General features: G+C 43.0%; 1 protein-coding gene across 1 annotated transcript; it reads left to right on the top strand.

Annotated features, from left to right (window-relative positions):
* Positions 1–2,602: 2,602 nt before the first annotated feature.
* Positions 2,603–17,800, top strand: arsb (arylsulfatase B). The gene is made up of 8 exons (XM_034602364.1): positions 2,603–3,140; positions 5,058–5,244; positions 5,855–6,045; positions 6,130–6,337; positions 9,602–9,845; positions 11,014–11,084; positions 16,530–16,661; positions 17,289–17,800. Exons 1-8 carry the CDS (start codon positions 2,877–2,879, stop codon positions 17,552–17,554), a joined length of 1,563 nt encoding a protein of 520 aa, XP_034458255.1. The 5' UTR covers positions 2,603–2,876; the 3' UTR covers positions 17,555–17,800.
* The last annotated feature ends 5,702 nt before the right edge of the window (positions 17,801–23,502 follow it).

Genomic DNA, 23,502 nt, shown 5'->3' with positions numbered 1-23,502 from the left:
TTGCGTAGCGATCCTTATTAGGACTTTGCGTTGACTTATTTTCTTTATGTACCTAACCAAAACCTTATCCCTTAAATTAACCATAACCAGTTCATGCCTAACGTTAACTTTAACCTAGTTTAGCCTCAATAGGACCATTCTTTTAACCCCATGAGGTTTACACTGTTCCTAACAAGGAAAAGGTGCGAAAGAGGCAACACACACGCGCACGCGCACACGCACACGCACACGCACACGGGTACAAACCAGTCTATGGTCTTCATCGGTGATTAAAGTATGACTTTGAAGTTGATCAAAGGAATCCTCCATTGATAGGAATCCTCCTTTGATCAACTTCAAAGTCATACTAGTGTTGTAGAATGAAACAGATCATAGCAAATTAGCTCACCTATTTAAGAGAAACATTTGTCAGTGGAACCAGACACGACGACTGTGAGCCAATGTCAGACACACGAGAAACTTCTCTCCAGTGACTTTCAACCATCACAAGACAAGAGAATACTCTACAAAAACCTTTGTACACAGCTACAGAAGAAAGTACTCTACAGAAACCTTCTTGCTACACTGCAGCACCTGTTAATCGACATGGAGAGGATCAAAAGCTCAGGAGATGAGCAACACAAGTGCAGCATGAAGAAAAGGCTCCGCCGAGCCCTCCAGGACTCGCAGAGGGAGAACCAGGAGCTGGCGGCTGAAAACGCCCGTCTGAAGGAGCTGGAGGCTGAAAGCGCCCGTCTGAAGGAGCTGGAGGCTGAAAGCGCCTGGCTGAAGGAGCTGGAGGTACTAAACGGCCGACTGGAGGCTGAAAATGCCTTGCTGAAGGCTGAAAACGCCCGTCTGGAGGAGCTAGAGGCTGAAAACGCCTGGCTGAAGGAGCTGGAGGCTGAAAGCGCCCATCTGAAGGAGCTGGAGGCTGAAAGCGCCTGGCTGAAGGAGCTGGAGGTACTAAACGGCCGACTGGAGGCTGAAAATGCCTTGCTGAAGGCTGAAAATGCCCGGGTGAAAGACCTGGAGGCTGATAACCAACGGCTGGAGAAGCTGAGGGCTGAAAATGCTGCTCTCAAAAAGCAGATCACCATGGAAAATATTTTCTGGGGAGAAGAGAGGAAGAAGATGGTCGAGAAGTTGGAGTCTTCTGCCTCACTTCTGTTGAAGTCCAAAGACGACCTGACCAGCTTGATTCAGCTCGCGGAGTCTGAAAAAGCCAAAAGGAAGGAGCTGGAGAAGGAGCTCAGAAACATGAACATGAGCTTTAAAGTAAAAGAGGAAGAGGTCGTCTCCCTCTTTAAAGTAAAAGAGGAAGAGGTCGTCTCCCTGAATGCAGACCTGAAGCTCCAGCAGGACAAGCTGCAGCACTACATCCTCAAAAATGACGGCAGGTCTGAGGAAATAGAGGAGCTGCAAAACAAAATTAGAGACTTAGATGAAAGGAGGTCCACCGAGCACAAGGAGTCCCTAGAAAAGGAAGTCAAGCTGGAGGATACCATAAAACTCCCGATCCAGCAGAACATTGTGCTTCAGGTACGTTACACCAACTCATTCTGATTGAATAATATTGGATTGTTGATTTGTTTCCGATTCAGACTTTGAAAAAGAAAAGAGTGAAACTTATGTTGTCTCTGTCTTTTCAGGAACAGGCCTTGAAGACTGACAGCTACAAGGAGAGGGTCAAGAAGGAGAAAGTGGAGAAGAAAGAAAGGAAGAAGAGCGAGAAGGAGGAGAAGATGGAGAAGAAAGAAAGGAAGAAGGAGGAGAAGATGAAAAAGAAAGAAAGGAAGAAGAGAGAGAAGGAGGAGAATGAGGGGACGACGAGGAGGAGGTTCCCCTGTTTTCTCTTCAACTTCAAACCCTCCTAATCTCCTCTCCCATCCTTTCTCTCCCTCTGCCCTGTCAATCATCCCCTCATCCCAGCTCCCCCCACTACCTTACACCTTAACCCCCTACCCTCCTTACCCTCTTCCCTCCCCTCCCCTCCTCACCCTCCATCTACCTGTATGTGTTAGAAAATGAAAAAGAACAATCTATCAATAACAGTGACCTTTCCTCTGTCTAGTGATTCTAGAAAGCTCTGTCAGTATGTGACTTGTACATCTCAAGAACTGTTCTTCTTATCAGCTACACACATGTTTATTCAAAGGCCGATTGAAGAGCAGTTTTTGTGACTGTTGTGATTTATTTTTTAATAAACTTTGAATAAACAGACAACCAGCGCTGTGGCTGATGTTTGGTCCACAATCAAAATGATGAAAACCAAACATTTATATGTAAAAAAAACTAAATATCTATTTATATTTTATTCCTTTGTATTTTAGCTGGAAAACACACATTCCCCGCAGCACTATCCTTTTATTAGATTTAATTATATTATTTTGAAAGACACTGACAGACTATGTATCTACTTAACTAAGGTATGTTTACTTAGTTTTTCTGCTTATTATTCTGCATCAAAATATACAGAGGCTGTACATCACGTAATAACTCCGCTGCAGAGATCACATGGTTTTGTTGACACCCCATCGACACCGGTGTCGGCTGTCCTCACAACAAACTGTCTTTACGTCTTCATCCGGTACAAACAGAGATGGCGAAACCCGAAACCGTTTCCACACTTGACGACACTGGGCTTCCGTACCTTCAGCTGATTGGTTGTTTTTCCAGTCTTATTGGTCGCTGCCGCTGAGGCAGGGTTTTTGACCTGCTGAACAGGGAAGTGAAGAGCAGACGCGTTTTAAATTCGAAAACACTTGCTTGTGTTTCCGTTAAAAAACACATAAAAGCGTCAGTTTGATGCGTCCGGTTACAGTTGCTCCACTTCCGCCTTGTGCCTCTGCCTTTAAACCGAGCGGTGGGTGACTAAGTCTGAAGCCGCTGCGCACATGACAAACACACTAACGATGGAGGAACGATTCCTGACCGTGGTGTTGCTGCTCAGCTGCCGGGCTCTGGCTGCTGCCCAGCGGCCTCACATCGTGTTCATCTTGGCCGATGACTTCGGCTGGAACGATGTCGGGTATCACAGCTCGGAGGTCCTGACGCCCAACCTGGACCGCTTGTCGGCCGGAGGAGTCCGCCTGGAGAACTACTACGTGCAGCCTCTGTGCAGCCCGTCCCGCAACCAGCTCATGACCGGGAGGTACCAGGTGAGACCACGGGGGGAGACCACGGGGTGAGACCCGCTGCCTGCAGCCCGCTGCCCGGCCACAGCGGCTGGGCTGCGGGCCGGTCCACGGGAGAGGCAGCTTGATTTCTAAAGTTCATCCACACAGGTCGATTCTTCACAGGGACATCAAACATAACAGAGACAACATTAAAGAATCAATTTAATATCAAAGAGCACAGCTTAAAACTATTGTCAAGCAACAAAAAGAGGTACAAGAAATGAGAGGATAAATCTGTATAAAAATGTAATAATTTAAAGGGTAAAATAATACAAATAAAATTAATGGAATTGTGTGAAATAATAGAACAAAGTTAACACAAACAAAATAAAAAAACGTAACTTAAGCAAGAGAAATGAGCCAAATTAAAGGGATGAAATCCATATCAAAACAAGTACAATTATACAAATGAAATGCACTGCTCAAAACACTTAATCGTCAGTGTAGCAGCAAGTCAGTTAAACTTCAGGGATCAATCTGTCCATTTAGAAAGCACAAGTGATTTGTGAATCAGTTTCACCTGCTTTGGTGCAACTGAAAGTGACAACAGGTGCAATGCAGAAGCAAGACAACTCACAAAAGGGAACAGTTTTGCATGTGCTCCTCATCTTTCCTGACTAATTCCTCTTTAGTTTTGTGTTCTGCTCGTGTCCTTGTCACTACTGGTAGCATGAGGCGGTACCTGCAGCCCGATCAGGTTGCACAGGTAGTCCAGCTCCTCCAGGAAGGCACTTCCATACGTGAGGTTTGCTGTGTCTCCCAGCACAATCTCAAGAGCATGGAGGAGGTACCAGGAGACCGGCTGTTACACAAGGAGAGCTGGACAGGGCCGTAGAAGGGCATCAACCCTGCAGCAGGACCGGTATCTGCTCCTTTGAGCGAGGAGGAACAGGATGAGCACTGCCAGAGCCCTACAAAATGACCTCCAGCAGGCTACTGGTGTACATGTTTCTGACCAAAATGTCAGAAACAGACTCCATGAGGGCCCGACGACCTCTAGTGGGACCTGTGCTCACAGCTCGATTGGCATTTGCCAGAGAACGCCAGAATTGGCAGGTCCACCATTGGCGCCTCGTTCTCTTCACAGATGAGAGCTGGTTCACACTGAGCACATGTGACAGGCGTGAAAGAGTCTGGACCAGCTGTGGTGAATGCTACGTAGATAGAAATGTGTCAAATAATTGAATGACACCAGAATACAATACAATGATGGTATGACCTTAGAAATTGCAAATTAGTTTAGTTAATTAGTTTCAACTTGGATTCAAAAGCTGCAATAGCTGGAGCATTCCTGATCCCATCAGGCAGTTGGTTCCAGCGCTGCGCTGCTTAGTGACTTAAAGCTGCTTTTAGAATTTGACCTGAGTACCAGACAACAGCTCCTGTGGACTCTGATAGTTGTAGATAAAAGTCATGTATTAATGCCCCATTAAAAGTAAAACCAACAAAAAAACTGAACTCAAAATGTCAAGGTAATGAAATTCAAAAAGTTAGTTAGCTATCAATGCTTTGAGTTGAATAAACCATACATTGGGTATTTAGTCAGCTGAACCAAGATCATTCTGAAGGTGATGAATAGACGAAGTTATGCAATTTCATCTGATTTGATATTGGCTGGATATTGGCTTGCTGTCCCTGCAAAAAGACACAAAACAACTACAGATGCTAAAACTCTAACAACTAAGGTTTTACACAATGTACATATTATTAAACACATCTGATACTAAAACAGATCATTTCAAAAGCCGTGTAAAAACATTTTAATGATGAAGACGAACTACATTGTCCTCCCTTCAGGATGTATGTTTTGAAACTTCTCTTTGCACCATTGTAACCTCAGAGTCGGTTAGTTCCCTCTTGGCTTGGAGCCATTATCAACACGTTTGTCCTCCTGCACAGATCCACACCGGCATGCAGCACCAGATCATCTGGCCCTGTCAGCCATACTGTGTGCCTCTGGACGAGAAGCTGCTGCCCGAGCTGCTGAAGAAGGAGGGCTACGCCACACACATGGTCGGCAAGTGGCACCTGGGCATGTACAAGAAGGGATGCCTGCCCACCCGCCGCGGCTTTGACTCCTACTTTGGTTTGTCTGTTGTTGTATAATCATCTCGGAGGGCACAGTTTGACTTAATGCTGTGACTAATGTGTTTTTTAAAAAATCATTTACATACATTTGGCAAATATTTAAATCCTTATTAAATTGGTTTTCATGCTGTCATAACATTAGTACATCTAAAAATACAAGCACATTTCTGCATTATAATTCATTAGTCCAGTCACATATTAAACCCTCTAGAGGCCTGATACTTTCTCCTAAATATTATTATTATAAGTAAGATCATTATCTGAGTTGTGGAAATCAGGTGGAATTATATTCGTATATGCTGAGTGTAAAAAATGTTTTGTATCTGTAGTGTATTTTATTTGTTGGTCATCAGTTTGTGGGGAAAAAACTAAGGGATTTCCAATGCAGCTAAAAGCTACAGGTTAGGAGCAATCACAAGTTAGAATTTAATCGCTGAGAATCATGAGCATTTTGACGAACTCAGAACTTCCCTCTGGAGTTGGGTGTTTGGACAAGAAGAGGAAAATGTTCATGGGTCTTTTAGTCAATGAATCTTTAAAATTGAGTCGGACTGAAATAGGATTGTTTCTACAGCATTATTCATGAAGTTAACTGTTTTATATTGCAGGCTACCTGACGGGCAGCGAGGATTACTTCACACATGAGCGCTGTAATCGCATCGCTGCTCTGAACATCACTCGCTGTGCGTTGGACCTGAGGGACGGAGAAGAAGTCGCCACCGGATACAAAGGAGTTTATTCGACTGAGCTATTCAGCCAGAGGGCCATCAGCACCATTGAAAAACAGAACTCCACCGAGGTGACACACGCATGCCGATCAGGATTTATAAAGTTAGCCTCACCCACAGAGACGAGTCGTCACATGTTGTCCTCTATCTTTCAGCCGCTCTTCCTCTATGTGGCGCTGCAGGCAGTCCACTCTCCCATGCAGGTGCCAGAGCGCTACCTGGCCCCTTACAGTTTTATCAAAGACCGCAACCGCAAGCTCTACGCCGGCATGGTGTCGGCCATGGACGAGGCAGTGGGCAACATCACCGCGGCTCTGAAGAAGACAGGACTTTGGGACAACACGGTGCTCGTGTTCTCGACAGGTATGTGTCTGTACTGAGCCACTGGATAAGTCACACTCTCACTGTCATGGTTGTGATTTGAACCACTGGTCAGTATCATAGACTGTGTATAAAGATGGACAACAGGACAGCTCCAAAAAGGGAAGCCAAAGTGTCTTGACTGCCCCCTGGTGGCTGGCTACAGTACAAACAAAGTTTACCCACAAATGGGATAATCACATGAACAGCACTGGGAATGCTTTTATCTAGTGGATTTTTTTTATATTGTGCCAGAATGGAAACCAGATCAGTGGATGCTGATGAAGTAAAAGAGTAGTCACATTTTATGTTTGCAGACAGAAAATCTGATTTCCTTTGAGCGTCAAAGTTTTCCAGGTTGAAGAGGAGTTCAGGTGAAGGCTTAGTTCCAGGTTTATTGAATTAATGCATCAGACGGTTCGATGGCACATTTTAATACACAACTTGATTAAGATTGAAGTGGATCTCTTTGCGTCAGAAATTGGATTGAGCGCTCATGGTGACCAGAGGGTGACAGGGAGTAGGTTGTTTACAGAACAGGCTGACTGGACACCGTCAGCTCTGTAAGTGACGCTGGTTGGAAAATGAATCACAAATAAAGGAACGAAAAGACACAAGGAAAAGATTAAAAACAACTTTTTTAAAGCGCAAATCAACCAAAGAGGAACAAAATTAAAAGCAAAACAAAGTGACACAGCCCAAACACAAAAAGACAATAGAAACGGAAAATTATTGAAAAGACATGAAATGATGCCAAACCAACAAAACATAGTGCAAAACAACTTCAAAGTGATTCTAGAAGACTTTATTCATTTGTGTCTCTTTTGATGCATTTCATTTCCTTAAATTTCACATCAGAGTATTTAAACTTGCCTATAAGATATCCATGTATTATTTAATAATAATAATACAGTTTATTAGACACCAAGAACCAGAGCTTTAAACTATTTTTACACATTTGACAAACATGCCCCACTCCCCGTCTTTAAAACTGTTCCTGATTCTGAGCCCCTACCGCTGCTTTGCATGTTGGATGTTTGCAGTAGTTGAGTGATTTTGAGTCATTTTCCACAAATACAGGACTGGTTACAGTGGGAAAATGCCATTGTAATACCCAGTTTGTCCACCAGAGACCAGTGTTTTCTATTAATTGTTGTAACGGGGATTCTTGTTTATCAGGGTCGAGCAGGACACAGAGATTTAGACCGACAGAAGGAAGACTTCACTTGGCTCATGTCTTCAAATAGACCACTGGAGTCTCAGTTCTGTTGAATCTTGAAAAATATCCATCCCATAAACCTTTTTGAGGAACATAATAAGGCCAAGACGAGGCTAGAGCCATCATCTAAACATGTGCCTACTCACTGGTTTCCACATGTGGAACTTATAATGGATTGCATCTGAAGTAGGTAACTCCTTGAAGGGTTATTTTTAGGGGTTTAAAGGGGTAATTAGGAGACAGGAACAATGCTGTGAAAGTAAAGTGTGAGGTTTTAATGTGTGTGGTGGGCTGCGGTAGGTGGCCTGTTTCATTGTTCTTCCACACATTTGGTTGGCTCTGACTCAGAGGATTCAGTCAGCCATGTGCTGTGCAGACACTGACTCTGCTGATTTGAGGCTGAGGGGGGGGGAAAAAACCCTTAGAAAACTCCCTGTTTTCTGTGTCCGTAAATGTTATGCACTGGTTATGTAATCTCTGATGTGACCAGAATATAGTTTTTAAACAAATAATCATCCTTTGCTGAAAAGTTATCTGATCAAAGGTTTCATTAATGAAATTTCCATCTTGATGATTTGAATTTCTCTCATGATCAAGCTGTTATTATTGACCCACATGTGTCAGGCCTCGCCGGAAACCAATGAGCCCTGAACTTGTTCCTTTGTGATGAAATTGACTGCAAACTGACCGCCTCTCTGGGACTTGACTGTAAGCAAATAAGCCGCAGTGAAAGTGGGGGGTGGGAGGGGTGGCCAGCAGCAGAGAGCCAAGGCAGCTTGAAAAGGCATTAAGGAGCGAGACGGTCTTTTCCAGAACAGTTCGGGAATCGGCACAGACTACTTCCTGGACTTGCACGACATTGCGCCGCTGAAAGGGGAGCCCTGGCTGGATGCGATTTGGCCATGTGTGTTTATACTGGACTGGCTTGTTGGGAGGATGACAGTCGGCCTCGCTGCCTGTGTGTGCACTTGTGTAATGGTTGGACGGGGTGCAGGAATATTTGTTTAGCCCTGGCGGACAAAGGGATGAATATTTCTGTTTGTTTAATGTCTTAGATAACTTGTTTTTATCAACACTAACTATGTTAGTCACCCTGCCACTTTGGTCCAGACGTAGCTATTGGATGGATTGCCATAAATCTTTTTGCAGGATTTGTTGGTCCCCAGAAGATGAAACTTTCTGAATTTGTCGATCTCTTGCGCATAAACCAGATATCTGGCTTTTGTTAGAATACCCCACCGACTATTGGAAGGGAGTGTTATACATGTTTTTGCGATCATTCATGGTCCCCAGAAGATGAAGACTTTGTTGAGCCCCTGACTTTTCTCCTGGTTCTATCAGGTTTTTATTATTTTTGATTATTAGCACATAATCTTACGGATAGTCCTTGTTCCCAGAGGAAAAATCCTAATGATTGATTGGTTAGCCTGTGACTTTTCATGAAGCACAACCATGAGGTTGAAATCTGTACTATTGAGTGAATTGACTCTTGTGGATTTTCTTGAACTTTGGTACAGAAACACGTATTTGCATCGATTTATGATCTCACAGATATCTACTTTATGTCTGGAAAGATAAAATGTTTGCCAACTTCGAAAAATATTATGTTGACAGACTGCACCACACTACTCATCTTCTTCTTCATCTAAGAAATTCTGTAGCATCTCTTGCATCCGTCATGTAATGTGTATATTTTCATATCATTTATTTAATGTCATTATTTTAACGTCTGTACTAAAAAAAAAATTTTTTATTGTCTCTTTGTAACTTTGTCTTGAAAAGGGCTATAAAAGCTAACTCAATTGTGTTCATAAAGCCCCAAATCATTACAGCAGATGTGAAGAGATGTGTGTGAATTTGAATTGTTTTTCATGGGAACACAGATGAAATTCACATTTGATGGAAATTCTGCCTTTAACCCTAAGGTTTGAGTTCTATGTGGGGTTAGTGTGGCTGTTGTACATTGACCTCTCGGCCATCTTTATATTCACTGATCTTGAAATTGTGTATTTTCCTGCTTGTGTCTTTACATTTTGTCCCTCCGGCAGATAATGGAGGGCAGACTTTGTGCGGCGGCAGCAATTGGCCACTGCGAGGCAGGAAGTGGTCACTGTGGGAAGGTGGCATCCGAGGAGTCGCATTTGTCGCCAGTCCGCTACTGAACCAACCCGGAACCGTCAGCCACGAACTGATCCACATCTCCGATTGGCTGCCTACACTTGTAGGCCTAGCAGGAAGGATCCCCAAAACCCCAAAGCCTCTAGATGGATTCAACGTGTGGAAAGCAATCAGGTGAGCAGGGATGAAGGTTTGAATTCACTGCTGAGAATGTGAAGGTGGCAGGTCGGCCTGTGGCCTGCAGTTAGCAGCTCTTCACTTCTGACAGCCTGCCCTCTCTTTGTGCCCCTTCCTGATCCTTCCCCCAGTGCACTCTCGCTCCAACTCTCTCCGTCTGTCTCCCTGACCCAGCATCTTTTTCTTGTAGGAGCTCCTGCTCCTTCAATAAGCCCTTTGTTACTGTGGCAATGGGAGCTCAGAGAGAAGGAAATTCCATCAGTCACTCTCACACCAATGTGTAGTCCCCCCCATCCCTCTGTTTTTTTGCCATTATATGCTCTCCATCCCCACCTCTGCCTCTCAGAACTATTAAAGCCTACTTTTATGTCAGCTAATTCGTATTTTCTGCAAATCTTTTTAAGTTGGAAGTGGAACAAACTGGAGATGTAATTATTTTATGCTTAATATATTAAATCATGTGTTCTTGAAGTTCCATGGTTTGGAGAACTTTGCAAAGAAATTGGTGATTTGATAAATCCGATTAAGTCAATTTTCCATGTTAGTTTGTGCTCAGGTCATCGAACAAGCTGTCCCCGAGTCCCGTTTGACTGACAAATTATATTTGTAAACTAAATGTGGACGCAGTGAAAGAGGTGAAATTGAGGGCTACTGCAGAGCCCCAGCAGAAAATCAAGGCTTAGCCATGACCACAAACTACTACTCACAGCTTCCACTTGACTCGATTGGCTGGCGCACATCAGCTGACCGCTGGCGTTGCCGTGTGAGCCATACAACAACACGGGGAACAAACTGCTGTTTGTTTGCACTGCTTTACAGTTTCATTTTGTCTTTTAATTGGCTCGCTGGTTACAGAAAACAGCAGCCTGACGGCTCCGGTCCTGAAATAAAAAACGACTGAAACCAAAACAGTAGGCAGGCAGCAGAGAGTGCGAGTTATTTTAGTTGTGTTATCAGACACTGTGGTCAGTGAGAGCGGTGCGTTCTCTCTGTGGTGGAGTGCGGTCAGAGCATATGACTGCCTGGTGAACATCGGCCAGCTGGTTCAGATTTACACATCCCAGTAAATTTTGCAGTGCTTGAGTTAGACTGTGTGTGTTTTGAGTTTGTGTATGTTGGTTGTGTATTCATATGTTTTAGGAGTAACATTGCTTTTATGTTACAGCAATGGGTTTGCCTCACCCAGACTGGAGCTGCTGCACAACATCGACCCTCTCTATAATGATATTGCTCCATGTAAGTTCACATTTTCACTGTATATCCGAACACATACATATGCAACTAATGATTTTGATCATGTCACTTTCAGATTGTTTTCTCAATTATTCAGTTAATGGTTTAATCTATAAAATGTCAAACAATTCTGAAGAATGCCCATCATGACAAAGCTCAGGTTACACGCATATAAAAACCATGAAAAGTAGTACATTTTTCTATTGGAGACGCTGCAGCGAGAGAATCGTTGACTTGGCTGTGCACATAATATTACACAGTAAATGGACTTTATATATAAACATTCTCACACGCATTCATACTGCGGCTCGATATTCAGCGCTTCTCTATCACATCCTTAACACTCAGATGGCAGAGCCGTAAGGGGAAATTTGGGGGTTCAGAGTCTTGTCCAAGGACATTTCAACATGCGGAGCTGAGGAGCTGGGGATTGAACCACTGACCTTCTGGTTAGCAGTTATTGGACGTTCCCGCTCTGCCTCCCCTGTGCTCTGAGCCACAGCTTAATGTATGTACCATATACTGAATATGCTCTTTTCCACAGTTGGTGAAGAGAGAATTTTGACATGAATGTTGAAACACACAGTGGTGAAATAGAAACATTGACTGACATAAGCTAAACAGATCCCAGCAAATCCTGCCAATAGGCTGATATCATTTGACTTCTATATGTAAATCATCCTTCTTGACCGCCGCGTTTCTCCAAGGAACGTCGTCTGGCATCGGCATCACTGCGCGTCCATACTCTTCTTGTCTGTAGTACTTCTATGGTGGAACGAACTACCAAATCCTACCAGAGCAGGGTTGTCAATCTACATTATATATCATAACACCTAACTAGCACCTACTTTTCTTTACCTGACTTTACTCTTGCTGATCTCCTGCACCTTGTCCTGTTGAACAGATTTAACACCTATTATACTGAACGTCATTGGAAATGAGGTAACGGAGCATTTTTCAGTGTACATATGATACTTAAGCATAACATTATATTTAATACATATAAAATTGTATTCTCAGCCTTGAAGAGAATCGTATTGAAAGAATTTTAACCCATTGGTTTCCAACATTTCAGTCTTTAGACGTCTTAAAATACGACGGTCTGCTTGTGGTCTTTCATTCCAGGTTGAAGCTTTACTATGGATATGAATAGTAAATGATCTGTATTTATATAGAGCTCTTCCTTTTTCGCACACAAAAACAGTCAGAAAAAGTAATATTCATTTTGTGTGATAAGATTTTTTCATTTTCTAATCCTTGCATATAGTTCTATGGATGGCAGTGTCACTGTCACTTGATTCACTACTTTCATCCAGGCTGAGATATTGCCCTGGAGCTTTGTGCAGACATTTGTGTTGACTGGATCCTAATAATGATGGTGATCCTCAGACTTTTTATCATATCCTGAGAATTATCTCAAAATTTACCTGAGGGATTACCACCATATATTGTACATGCATTCATGTTCCTGAGAGGATACATCCTAATGATTTTGGTGATCTCCTGATTTTGTCCTTCAGCAGCCCCAGCAGATTGGAAAGTTAAATATCTCTTTTTGGACCTGTAGTCTTCATTTCAAACTTCTGGATGTTATTTGATGCTTAAAATAGATTGCCAAGAATGTGTAGAGACTTTCATAGTTCCCAGAAGATTGAGCTCAGTGACGTTTGTGATCCCACTGTCTGTAAACTATATCCCTTTAATTATCTGCTGACCTCTCTCCAGGTTGGGAACCACTAGTTTAAACCCCATCCATCCAACCATTATCTATGCATGGATGGATGCTGGCGTCTCCCCGCTCACACAGGGCGAGAGAGGAGGGGTGCACGCTGGGCAGGTCACCGGTCTGTCACAGGGTTGACAAACAGACACACAACTATTCACCCCTGCAGGCAGTTTAGAGTCACCCGTTAACCTAAGCTGCATGTTTCTGGACTGTGGCAGGAAACCCGTGCAGACACGTGCACAGCCCCGGCTGGTGGAAACCCTCGGAGCCGTAACTCATTTGCCACTGAAGGTATCAATTTGACAAAGGATGTTGAGGTGATGGAAAACGTGTGATCCCTTTTTTTTTTTTTTTAACGCTTGTGTGGGAAGCGTGTTATTTCTTTTCTAATGTTGTAATTCTGCTGTTTTCTCTCCCACTCTTTTCCCAAACATGGCCACAAGTATCAAGGCCTGATTGTTTGGACCAAAACTCCCAAACACCAGACATTGTAAAATCCAATTGACGCAAGTTAAAACAGACGGGGGAAGCGTATTACATAACATTTGACTAAACTCAGCCTATTAGCCTATTATGCTCATTACGAAGTTTTTTTTGGATTCCGAGTCTCTGGGTGGATGTTGTTTGTGGCTGATCTCACGTGTTGTCTGGATTATCATCAGTGGGTCTCCCATTTAGCCACTTATTTATAAATTCTGGCTGCAACTTATTAAAATGAAACCTTCTCCACTTGTGTGCGAAGGTGATCTGAATTCTCTTACGAAAATATTTTAACAGTGGACCGATCACTGTACCGCACACAGTTGCCTTGTGTTTTCATGTGCGGGGTGCCGAGGACAGAGGTCTGAAAATGTAATCAGTCACTGTGGAAACTGTAATCAGTCATCGAAGAGGGTTGACGTTTGAGGGCAGGGTGCGTACAGTTTAAACTCTGTGATTGTAGGGAGGTTTCCAGGAAATGGGTCTCGCGACTGCCCTTTATTTTTGCTTTGAGACACAGTGGAGTGGTCTCATTATTGCCTGAACCACTTACTATTAGGTGAACCAAACCACTGCCATTTCTGAGGAGGAAGCGGGGTCCCGGTGAGAGGCCACCATTTCTGACTTTGTGGAGGACGCTGCACTTTCTTTTTTTTTTGTTGAACATTCAGAAATGGAAGAGGTATAGCAGGAGTACATTTTTGTCCTGAAATGTTTCACAGATGGACCATAATAGGCGCATAATGATTCCACAAGAGAGCAGATGCGTAGCTTTTGATCCAGCATGAAGGTATTGCAGAGTTTCTGGTTGATCTGCTTTTTTTATTTTTTTTTATATCCTATTCGGACATGGATCCCTCACATGTGGCCCACAGAGGTTCTCCCCCTGTTAATACGTTTTTTTTTTTTTTAGGTAGTTTTTCTTTTCTCTTGAGGGTTAAGGACAGAGGATGTCGCACCTTGTTAAGCCCTATGAGACAAATTTTCAACTCCCAGGGCACAAATCTGACTCCTCTCTGTTGTTCAGCTTGTTGCTAACTTTCTCTGTGGGCTGTGTGGTGCCGGGCAGGTTGTGTACCATGACATTATCTGAAAGCGGCTTCCTGTCGCAACCATAAACAAGGTTGATGGAGTGTGGAGACCAAATCGTTAATGGTTCAGGCCGTAAAACCAAAACCATTAGCTGAGTGACACTAAAACATTCCACAGATCTGAGGGGGATCTGCAAAGTCACATTTCACATTAAACTAATATTTATTAATTGTCAATATGCAAATAGAAAAACTGCGGCTCTTTAAATTAAAAAGGAAAGGAAATTAATGCAAATTTACTTTCTCTTTCCTCTAATGGCTAAGAAGTAGCAAAGACCTACTGGGAATAGAGACGAGTGGCCTCTGTGTGATGAATAATGTCTATGGAAAGTTCCGTTTCTGAGAACTGACTGTTTATAAAGCTTAAGCCAACCATCTTCAAATTATCCTCCAAGTTTACTACTGGTTGTTACCATTTAAATCACTCGGATGATCAGAGAAAAACCCTGACGCTTTACAAGCTTTCGCCCCCATGTTTTATGTTTGAGTCTTTATTGTCAGCCTCCACAGTGACAACCAGCCTCCCTCGGTGCATTCCACCCTGAGATTCCTCTTTTTCTTTCACCCCCTCTCTTTCCTATTAACCCGGCCTCTGTTTGGAACCGCGCTCTCCACATTTCTTCTCGGCTCCCTCTTCATGCTTCTTTGGGTTTTGTCTATTTAGCTGATAAAAAGGCCGTGGCCCTTTTTTCTTGCATACCTTTCTCCTTTCAAGTCGCTGCTCAAAAACCTTCTTCTTTGCTCTTGCACTGTGTGACAAGAGGGATCCCGATTGAAATGGGCCACAGAGGGGACCCTGAACTTCTCACTTCTCAAGGGAGAGAGAGAGAGAAAGAGCCTGGACTCTAATTTCCCCCCCGCTCTCCTTCTAGCAATGTCTTTGCTCTCTAAGGGTCTCTTCCCACCATTTCTCCCCCTCTCCTCCCTGCTTTTTCTTGAGCCTCTTTGTGGATCCTCCTGCTGTGGATCCAGATGAGCAGGGCCTGCTATGACGTTCTCTTGTCCCGTGGGAAGAATGAACATAATAAAGGTGGCTGAGTTACTGTTGGGGACCGAAGCCCCTTTCCTCCAACTCAGACGTTTGCATAGTCCGAACCATTTGTCTTGCATAAGAGCGTCAACACCAGAATATACGGCAAGAGGATTTGAGCTTCACAACCTGGATATGCAAGTATGGTTCCGTGTCTCATGTGAGAGCAATTAAGACACCCGCATGTCATTTGCGAGCAGTGAAGAATTCAATGCCGCAGCTTTAACATGTGGTTGCAAAAAAAACGCTGAGATCAGAAATGTTTTAATTCTCTCGTCATGTCGCTGTGGTCGCATCGGCTCTATAAAACGCGTTTCAATGGGAACGTGGGCTCTGTGTGGGTGGGGCTCTGTCCATCTGCAAAGAATGTTGGGAAATAGTTGCTTTTGACAGCGTGAGGAGGCAAAAATTACTTGCAAATCTGTCTAATCAGGACCATATTGTGGGGGTCAACCACAGCATGAACCTGAGAATACTCCCAAGGCCAGATAACCTCGACATGTGTGCTTATTTCTGGGAGACATTTTCCATAAGAACAGAAATGGCAGGAGGCTACAGATAATTCTGGACACAGCAAAATAAGGATCAATTATTTACTTTTTGCCTTGTGAAACTTTTAAAAATGAAGCCAGTGGGTATCTAAGACCCTTGTTCATTCTTTTCTTACCGATTTCCAATCTGCCCCGACAGCAGCAGTCAAATTATTCATTGTGCTTGGCAGACGTGAAAGACTGGTGCTGAGTCGACCGCACTACCACCAAATTTGTCACATTCTTCCAACCCCAAAGTACCGTGTGTTTAAAGAAATTAATACGTCAAATCATTTCTGCTCTTAAAGAAAAAGATAGTGCTGAATTTGTTTTGTTTTTGCACCACTCAGATTTCTGCTGTTTCACTGCAGATTTTTCTGCACAAAAGAAGTCTTTCTCGCAGACTGTTTATTTTCACACCTTCACTTAATACAGACTGATTTCCAGGTATGCAAGGTTCGGTGCCAGTCTACCAACACAGCACGTCTTGTATGCAGTGGTACTCTAATATCATCTTAATCAGCAGTTTCTATCTTTGTTTTAAAAAGATCGATGACCCCGATGATCAGCTCTGTCCTCTGCTCTGTGCAGGTCCTTTCAGCGAGCATCAGTTAACTTTGGCCGAGATGGCCGGAGGACACTTGTGGGCCAAGTCCGGCTTCAATGTGTCCATTCACGCCGCCATTCGATCCTCAAACTGGAAGCTGCTGACGGGCTACCCAGGTCAGTATCTCCTGTCGCCCATAATCACATGTTTAGTCTAAGTGGAGAGTGAACAAATCAAGAACTTGTGTAAATACGCACAGGCACACATTCACTTCTTATCTCTGCTAATCAGTGGAAGACTCGAACATTGTTGTAAAAATAAGTCATGCATGAAATGTCCTGTTCCATTGAAAGTACTTAAAGTATTAAAAGAGCTCATCTCCTCCATTAATCATGACTCAGGTCTAAGGGGTTGAGATGATTAATTGAAGAGGAAAGAATCTAAATCTGTATTTGTTTTTAGAGAATCTTTGTCCATATTAGGTCAAAGTAGATGAGTTTTACGTCTTTGTCTCATTAATTTCTTTATTTTAATGGAACCATTAGAAGTTTCCAGTGGAAGTAAAGCTACAATGATAATACCAATCAAGTAAAACAAATCTTGTGTATTTGTTTTCTCAATAAATGGAACAACTAATTTGATCACACAAAGACATTTATTGACCGCTCTTTAATAATTGCTTCCTTTTTTTTAAAGTCATTTTTTTACAAAATTTTAAGTATAAGCTACACCTTAAACTACAGCACTTGAGGAAATGTACTTTCCACCACTGCTGCTAATGTCCTTCATCTTTCTTCCTCCAGGCTGTAGCGTGTGGTTCCCGCGGCCCGGCCACAACAGCTCCAAGTCGAGCCCCTCCAAACTGGATCCACTGAAGCCCGTCATGCTGTTCAACATTGACAAGGATCCAGAGGAGAGGGTCGAGGTATCTGCTCACTTCCCCGCAGTGGTGGATTATCTCATCTCTAGGCTCCACCAACACCAGAAGAGTGCCTTGCCGATAAACTTCCCAGACGATGACCCCAAATGTGACCCAGGCCCCGACGGAGCCTGGGGACCCTGGGTTTAGGTGGAGATGATGAACATTGTGAAGGACGTATATCTTTGTTTTCTTCTGTGGAGAAAGACATATTTTTTTTAATCTATGATTGACTATTTACAATGACAACCAATAAAAATTTGATAACGCAGATTTTTAAAGGCGAAAATATGTTATTCCTGTGCTTTGCAGAAACTCAACGTGACATGTCGTCCATCAATTAATTGACTGATAGATGCTGTCAGAGGTTAAATTAAAGCGATTGCGTAAACCGTGTTAGAGACACATGTTGCTGATTTGTAAAGACCCTCTCCCTGCTGTTTCAGGTATTTGCACTTCGTTTATCTACTGTTGAGAAGCTGCAGGCTCCTTGTTTTTGTCAAACACAAAGCCCCCACGGAAATGGCAGGCAGTATTTAACCTGAGAGAAACATGTCACCATCCAAACTGTGGGGCCTCTCCAAGGTATTTTTCTGACCTTTATCTTTTATGATAGTATGGAGAGTAACCCACACACAGTGAGTAGGAGCACATAATGTTGATTTTGGCCACATTTTGAAATTTAAAGCTGCACTAAACCAGAATTTTTGTCCTCGAAATCGATGACGTGATGAACCCACAGAGAGCTGTCACTGCATCCTGCACGATCCCTCTGCTCTACAACACTCTGGCCATGTGACTTTAATATTGGCTCACTCATCAGCATACTTTTTGACTATGCAGCAGGAAGCTGCATCAGCAGAAAAGCTCTGATGGATCCACTGTACTCTCCTCAGCACCAGTAAGCAAAAAGACAAAAGCTGCTTTCAGACCCTCGCTGAACACCGAATGGGGGGGTGAGAACAGCAGGAGAACTTGCGCAGGATTCAATGAAAAGAGCGATGTTAACTCCATTGTTGCCGAAGAAGCGACGCTCTGTTTATCCAGGAACATAAATATGAATTCAGCAGGTTTTTAGAAAGATCAGTTCAAAGTGTGATTTTTAGAAATGAGCAGAGTCCCTTGTTCATCGACGCTGAGTGATTAACATTCGAGGTAAAAGTTTGAAATAATCTTGATATTGATTTGAAGTCCTATCGCTCAGCGTCTCTGCCTGCTGCACCAACCCTCACCTGAACGTTCTGGAGATTTCTGTGTTGTGACCGGATCTGGCCGGAGAATCAAAAGACAAACTCCGGAGAAAGTCTGGACCCAATTATGCAAACATCCTCTGGAGTTCATGTCTGAAAGCGGCTAAAGTTCGACACGTTGGTAACTAACTGCTGACAAGTCAGACTTTTCCTTGAGTTGATGGAGGCTTTTAACTGCATTTGTGACCTCAGCACATATTGTTCCCCATTCAAACCACGGGGGGGGAAATATAACTTACACTTGTTTTCCAACTGTTAGTTGTATCTTTAAAAGATATCTCCATGATATCATAGATGTCTGCTCTTTGCCCAAAATTCTAAAATATTACTGCAAACTCATTAAGCTCTGCTCTTGTTCTTTACTGGAACAAATGCGACCTAATTCTGCTGTGGACCTCATATATATATATATATATATATATATATATATATATTGGAGGTCCACAGCAGAATTTTTTTTAAAAGTATTTTGGGTGCCCCTGGTTCAACAAGTAAAATTGAATGTCTCACAGTTGGAGCACTTCTTCAGCTTTGAGCGGCATCACACTCTCCCAGTTCAATCATCAGTTCAAACAATTAAAAGCTATTTTCAGAAATGTCCGGTAATTTTATTTTAAATATTGGTTTGTGCCATACATATTTTTAAATAAAATGTTAAACTCTTTAAAATAGATTTTTTTTTTTATTCATTTTTATAATTTGTTTTTATAAAGTGGATTTATTTTGAGGTCATTTCTTTCCCTCATTGTTGCCTTCAAGTTTCTAATGAGTAGGTGCTAAATGAGTTCGCTGTGTGTTTCTGTTTAGAGACTGAAAATGTGAGGAATCTCATGAGGACTTCAGGTATCTCTGTTATGGCTTCAGAGAGGGCTCCCACATGCCAGTCATTCATGAATCTTCTGTTCTCATGGACGTGACGGAGATTTTTCTCTGCTGCTGTGGAAACCGATTTTGTTCCATTTCATTTGATCAGCTGAGGTTAGACGGTTACAAAGGATAAACAAACTAAACGCTAAAAATCGAATCCTTCCAAAGGAGTAATTAGCATATTTGGAGTCAGAGCGGGAGAAACAAACTTCTAACCCTAACCCCGTAATACATACTCCCAGTTTGACCTTTGGCCCCTTGGTGTTTGACCTCCTACTGGCAGCAGCGTGCAGACTACCACAGGAAATGCTCCCTGCAGAGACTGGGCGGCCCCGTCCTAATGCGGGCTGTGACCCTTAACCCGCCGCTGGGAGTTGATTGGCGGCCCAGCGAGGCAGCAACAATGGCGGTTACTGGGGAAAACATTGGAGCTGAAAGCCATTTGACATATAAGCTGGTTCGTTGTGTCGGTGAAGCTCGTTTCTTTTATAGATGTGTCTTCTTTGTTTTGGCCCAGTCGTCAGACCTGTCACTGCTGCAGCCAGGGAGGTGGGGTTGTATTTCAATGTCGCGGTTTAGTCCGAGCTGCTCTTTGCTTTTTGTACAGTAGAAGATAAAATAACTGAGCTGGATGTAATGAGTCTGGCTGCTCCTTTTCACAACCAAATGTCAGACATGCAGAAAGAGAGGGATGCTTAAAGGAATAGTTCACATTTGTGCTTGACGGAACATCACTCTCATCCCTAAATGAAAATAGATGGAGCTTTCCTACTATTTGATGCTTGCTATTTGTATTACATTTTATACTTAGTTTAGTTTTAAAAAGAAACGAAATAAGTTGCATATTATGCATTGTTTGTAGAGGCAATTTGTTAATTTAATTTTACAGACTAACTAACCAGGCACTGTGTGAAAATACAAAACAAAAGCCTTTAAGCACTTCTGAAGTTCAGTAATTGCTGCATTATGTTGTTTATAAAAATTATTGGAAAAGCTGATGGGTAAATTGTCTATTTGTGGTTTTTAACAGGACTTAAGAACATTTACAATCAGTCGCTGCATGTAGCCAAGAAATAATTTGGCACGCAAAACCACAATTTATCATTTCTATATGCTTAAAAAAAAATTTGTGATGACATTTGATATAACATGTAAACTGGTGAGCTTTTTAGGTGCCAGGAGATTTTTGGAGATGGACATTAAAGTGAATATGTCCTCACATCTAAAGCTCATTATTTCCAAAATTGTTTCTTCCTAAATAGAGGAAGTACTAAGGAGTAGTTTGACACAGCAATCTAATCTCAACATCCCTTTTCCCACATCATTGGACTCATTGTGCTCAGTCGTCTCAGAGAAGGATTTAACAAACCTGTGAGCTCAGGAGCTGTTACGACTTCAGCTGCAGCGGTCTCGTCGCTTCTCAACATATTAATCTTAACTGCTGTGATTGAAAACCTTGGAAAAAGCCAGTAAGTTGATCTTTAGCTGGGATTTTCTTGTAAAACTGTCATTTCTGAAACCCAGAATCAACTTTGTTACTAAATTAATGAGTAAAGATTTTATGTCGTATGTCACTGAATTATTTATGTAGTAACAGTTCTCCCATATGGCCGACCCAACACTACTGTGTGATGCCAGCTACTTATTTAAATTTTTAAAACCTATCTTCATTTCATGCCTCAGTTCTGGCAACAGCCATTGGCCGCAGGCCTTATGTTTTCAAGTTGTCCAACTGTGCGTCCATAGAGATGAAGTTAGTGATATATAAAATAGTTGAAGTTAGATCCACTTTCATCAGCTGCAACATTAAAGTGAAGACATAAATAAATCAACTCTCCTTATTTTGAAAAATTCCACCACAACCCACAATATGAAAATGCAATTTTTGGTTCTTAAGGTATTTTTTCATTATTCTTTTACTTCTGTTCCAGTTAAAGTTAGAGCACTTGACTTGTTACTTTTTTACATTGTGGTCTTGCTCCTATGTTTGGACAGGACAGGACGACCAGGGCAAAATATTTAATGAAATGAGTTGGACTCCTGTATTCAATGTTATTTCTGGATGTATTTAAATGCAAAAAAAGAAATCAGATTTTAATTAATGTGTTAATTTACTTTTGCCGCTCACAACAACCGGAAAGGACTGTTAGAGACCAATTGCGATGCAACAACAAATTTATTATTTAAAAAAATGAAAAATAGAAATGGTGTGTGTGATGGTGGAAACTCAGGAAATGCTCACTTGTCCTCAAATGAGACGAGCAGTGGAGTGTCCTGCACCAGCGGGACAGGCGATGATTCGCAGCTTTAGCCTTTTTGACTTTTTGACTTTTTTTTTTTTTGCTTCGTCCTGGCTGAGGTGCGTGTCCACCTGCTGACAGGAGGTGGAGTCAAACGGGCTGGAGCAGCAGCAGCTGCAGCTTCAGCAGGGATGGATGGAGGAGCTGGTGGAGGAGTGTCTGCTAACTGTGGTTCAACAGGGATGGATGGAGGAGCTGGTGGAGGAGGAGTGTCTGCTAACTGTGGTTCAGCAGGGATGGATGGAGGAGGAGTAATTATTGACTGTGGTTCAGCAGGGATGGATGGAGGAGCTGGTGGAGGAGGAGTGTCTTCTGACTGTGGTTCAGCAGGGATGGATGGAGGAGAAGGTGGAGGAGGAGTGTCTGCTGACTGTGGTTCAGCAGGGATGGATGGAGGAGATGTTGGAGGAGGAGTGTCTGCTGACTGTGGTTCAGCAGGGATGGATGGAGGAGGAGTAATTATTGACTGTGGTTCAGCAGGGATGGATGGAGGAGGAGTAATTGTTGACTGTGGTTCAGCAGGGATGGATGGAGGAGCTGGTGGAGGAGGAGTGATTGTTGACTGTGGCTCAGCAGGGATGGGTGGAGGAGAAGGTGGAGGAGGAGTGATTGTTGACTGTGGCTCAGCAGGGATGGGTGGAGGAGAAGGTGGAGGAGGAGTGATTGTTGACTGTGGCTCAGCAGGGATGGGTGGAGGAGAAGGTGGAGGAGGAGTGACCTCAGCAGGGCTGGTTGCACTCTTTGGGAAATCCACAGGCGGGGTGCAGTCCCTGTCTGGGCCTCTATGCATCATATGCCTCCAGTTCAACTTCACATAGAGAGAAAACACAAGCTTCATCATCTTAACTGTTCCTCTTCCTCTCTCTCACACACACACACACACACACACACAGATGGGTGTAACATTAGCAGAATTAAGGTTTAATCAGAATATGTAGAATCTGGGGGTGAGGGAAGTCTTCTGGTTTGAGCAGGCTTTGGTCGCCCGGAGGTAAACAGTCCACGTGGAGAGCAAATAAGAAGGAGCACATTGAAATGCATTGGCCTTTATCTCATCTATGTAATTGGGTGAGGATCCAAATAAGAATCTGGATTTAATGAATTTGAATGAATTGGAAGGGTTCACATGGAGACTGTTGGGCCTGGTTGGTAAACTGTTCATATATTCACTTGATTTTTAAGAAAAGTTGGTCTCTGATTTAACAGGAAATGACAGTACAACCATGTTCACAAGTGTATGTGACCATTTTCTACACCGGCAGCTGTGATATTGAATTTAAAGTGGGATTTCGGTAATGGACGACTACCAGTAGACCGCACGATTACTCTCTGTTTCTGAGAAAGCACTTCTTACGATGCTGAGGCCATAAATTTGTCACTCGCTTATTCTGTTAGTTTACTCTGCAATCAAAACTCCGCATTTCAGGCTGATGGGATGGTTCGTATAATTAGATGTTGCCAGCGCTCGCCAGTCACCTAAAACCGAGGCCTGCGAGTTTCTCAGCTCGGCTGCAGACCACTGCTGCATTTCACAGACCCGGCCTGCGGTGAACTTCTATTCCAGCACCCCCCCCCCCACCCCTCGTCATTATGAGTGGCCAACCTTGGCGGTGCCACTACTTGTCTCCTCATCGTACTTTTCAAAGTGGTTTCGGTGTGTTTTTCACACTTAATCCTGCAC

Source organism: Hippoglossus hippoglossus, chromosome 12 (genome assembly GCF_009819705.1).
Source record: "Hippoglossus hippoglossus isolate fHipHip1 chromosome 12, fHipHip1.pri, whole genome shotgun sequence".
NCBI classification, from domain to species: domain Eukaryota; kingdom Metazoa; phylum Chordata; class Actinopteri; order Pleuronectiformes; family Pleuronectidae; genus Hippoglossus; species Hippoglossus hippoglossus.
The sequence above is the reverse complement of the archived record's forward strand: the minus strand, read 5'-3'. Positions and strand labels throughout refer to the sequence as shown.

Bases quoted from the DNA above. Each gene is read 5' to 3' on its own strand.
- arsb (XM_034602364.1), top strand. From the start codon at position 2,877: ATGACAAACACACTAACGATGGAGGAACGATTCCTGACCGTGGTGTTG. The intron at 9,846-11,013 runs GTGAGCAGGGAT...TTTATGTTACAG, and splicing joins AACGTGTGGAAAGCAATCAG to CAATGGGTTTGCCTCACCCA. The intron at 11,085-16,529 runs GTAAGTTCACAT...TGCTCTGTGCAG, and splicing joins CTATAATGATATTGCTCCAT to GTCCTTTCAGCGAGCATCAG.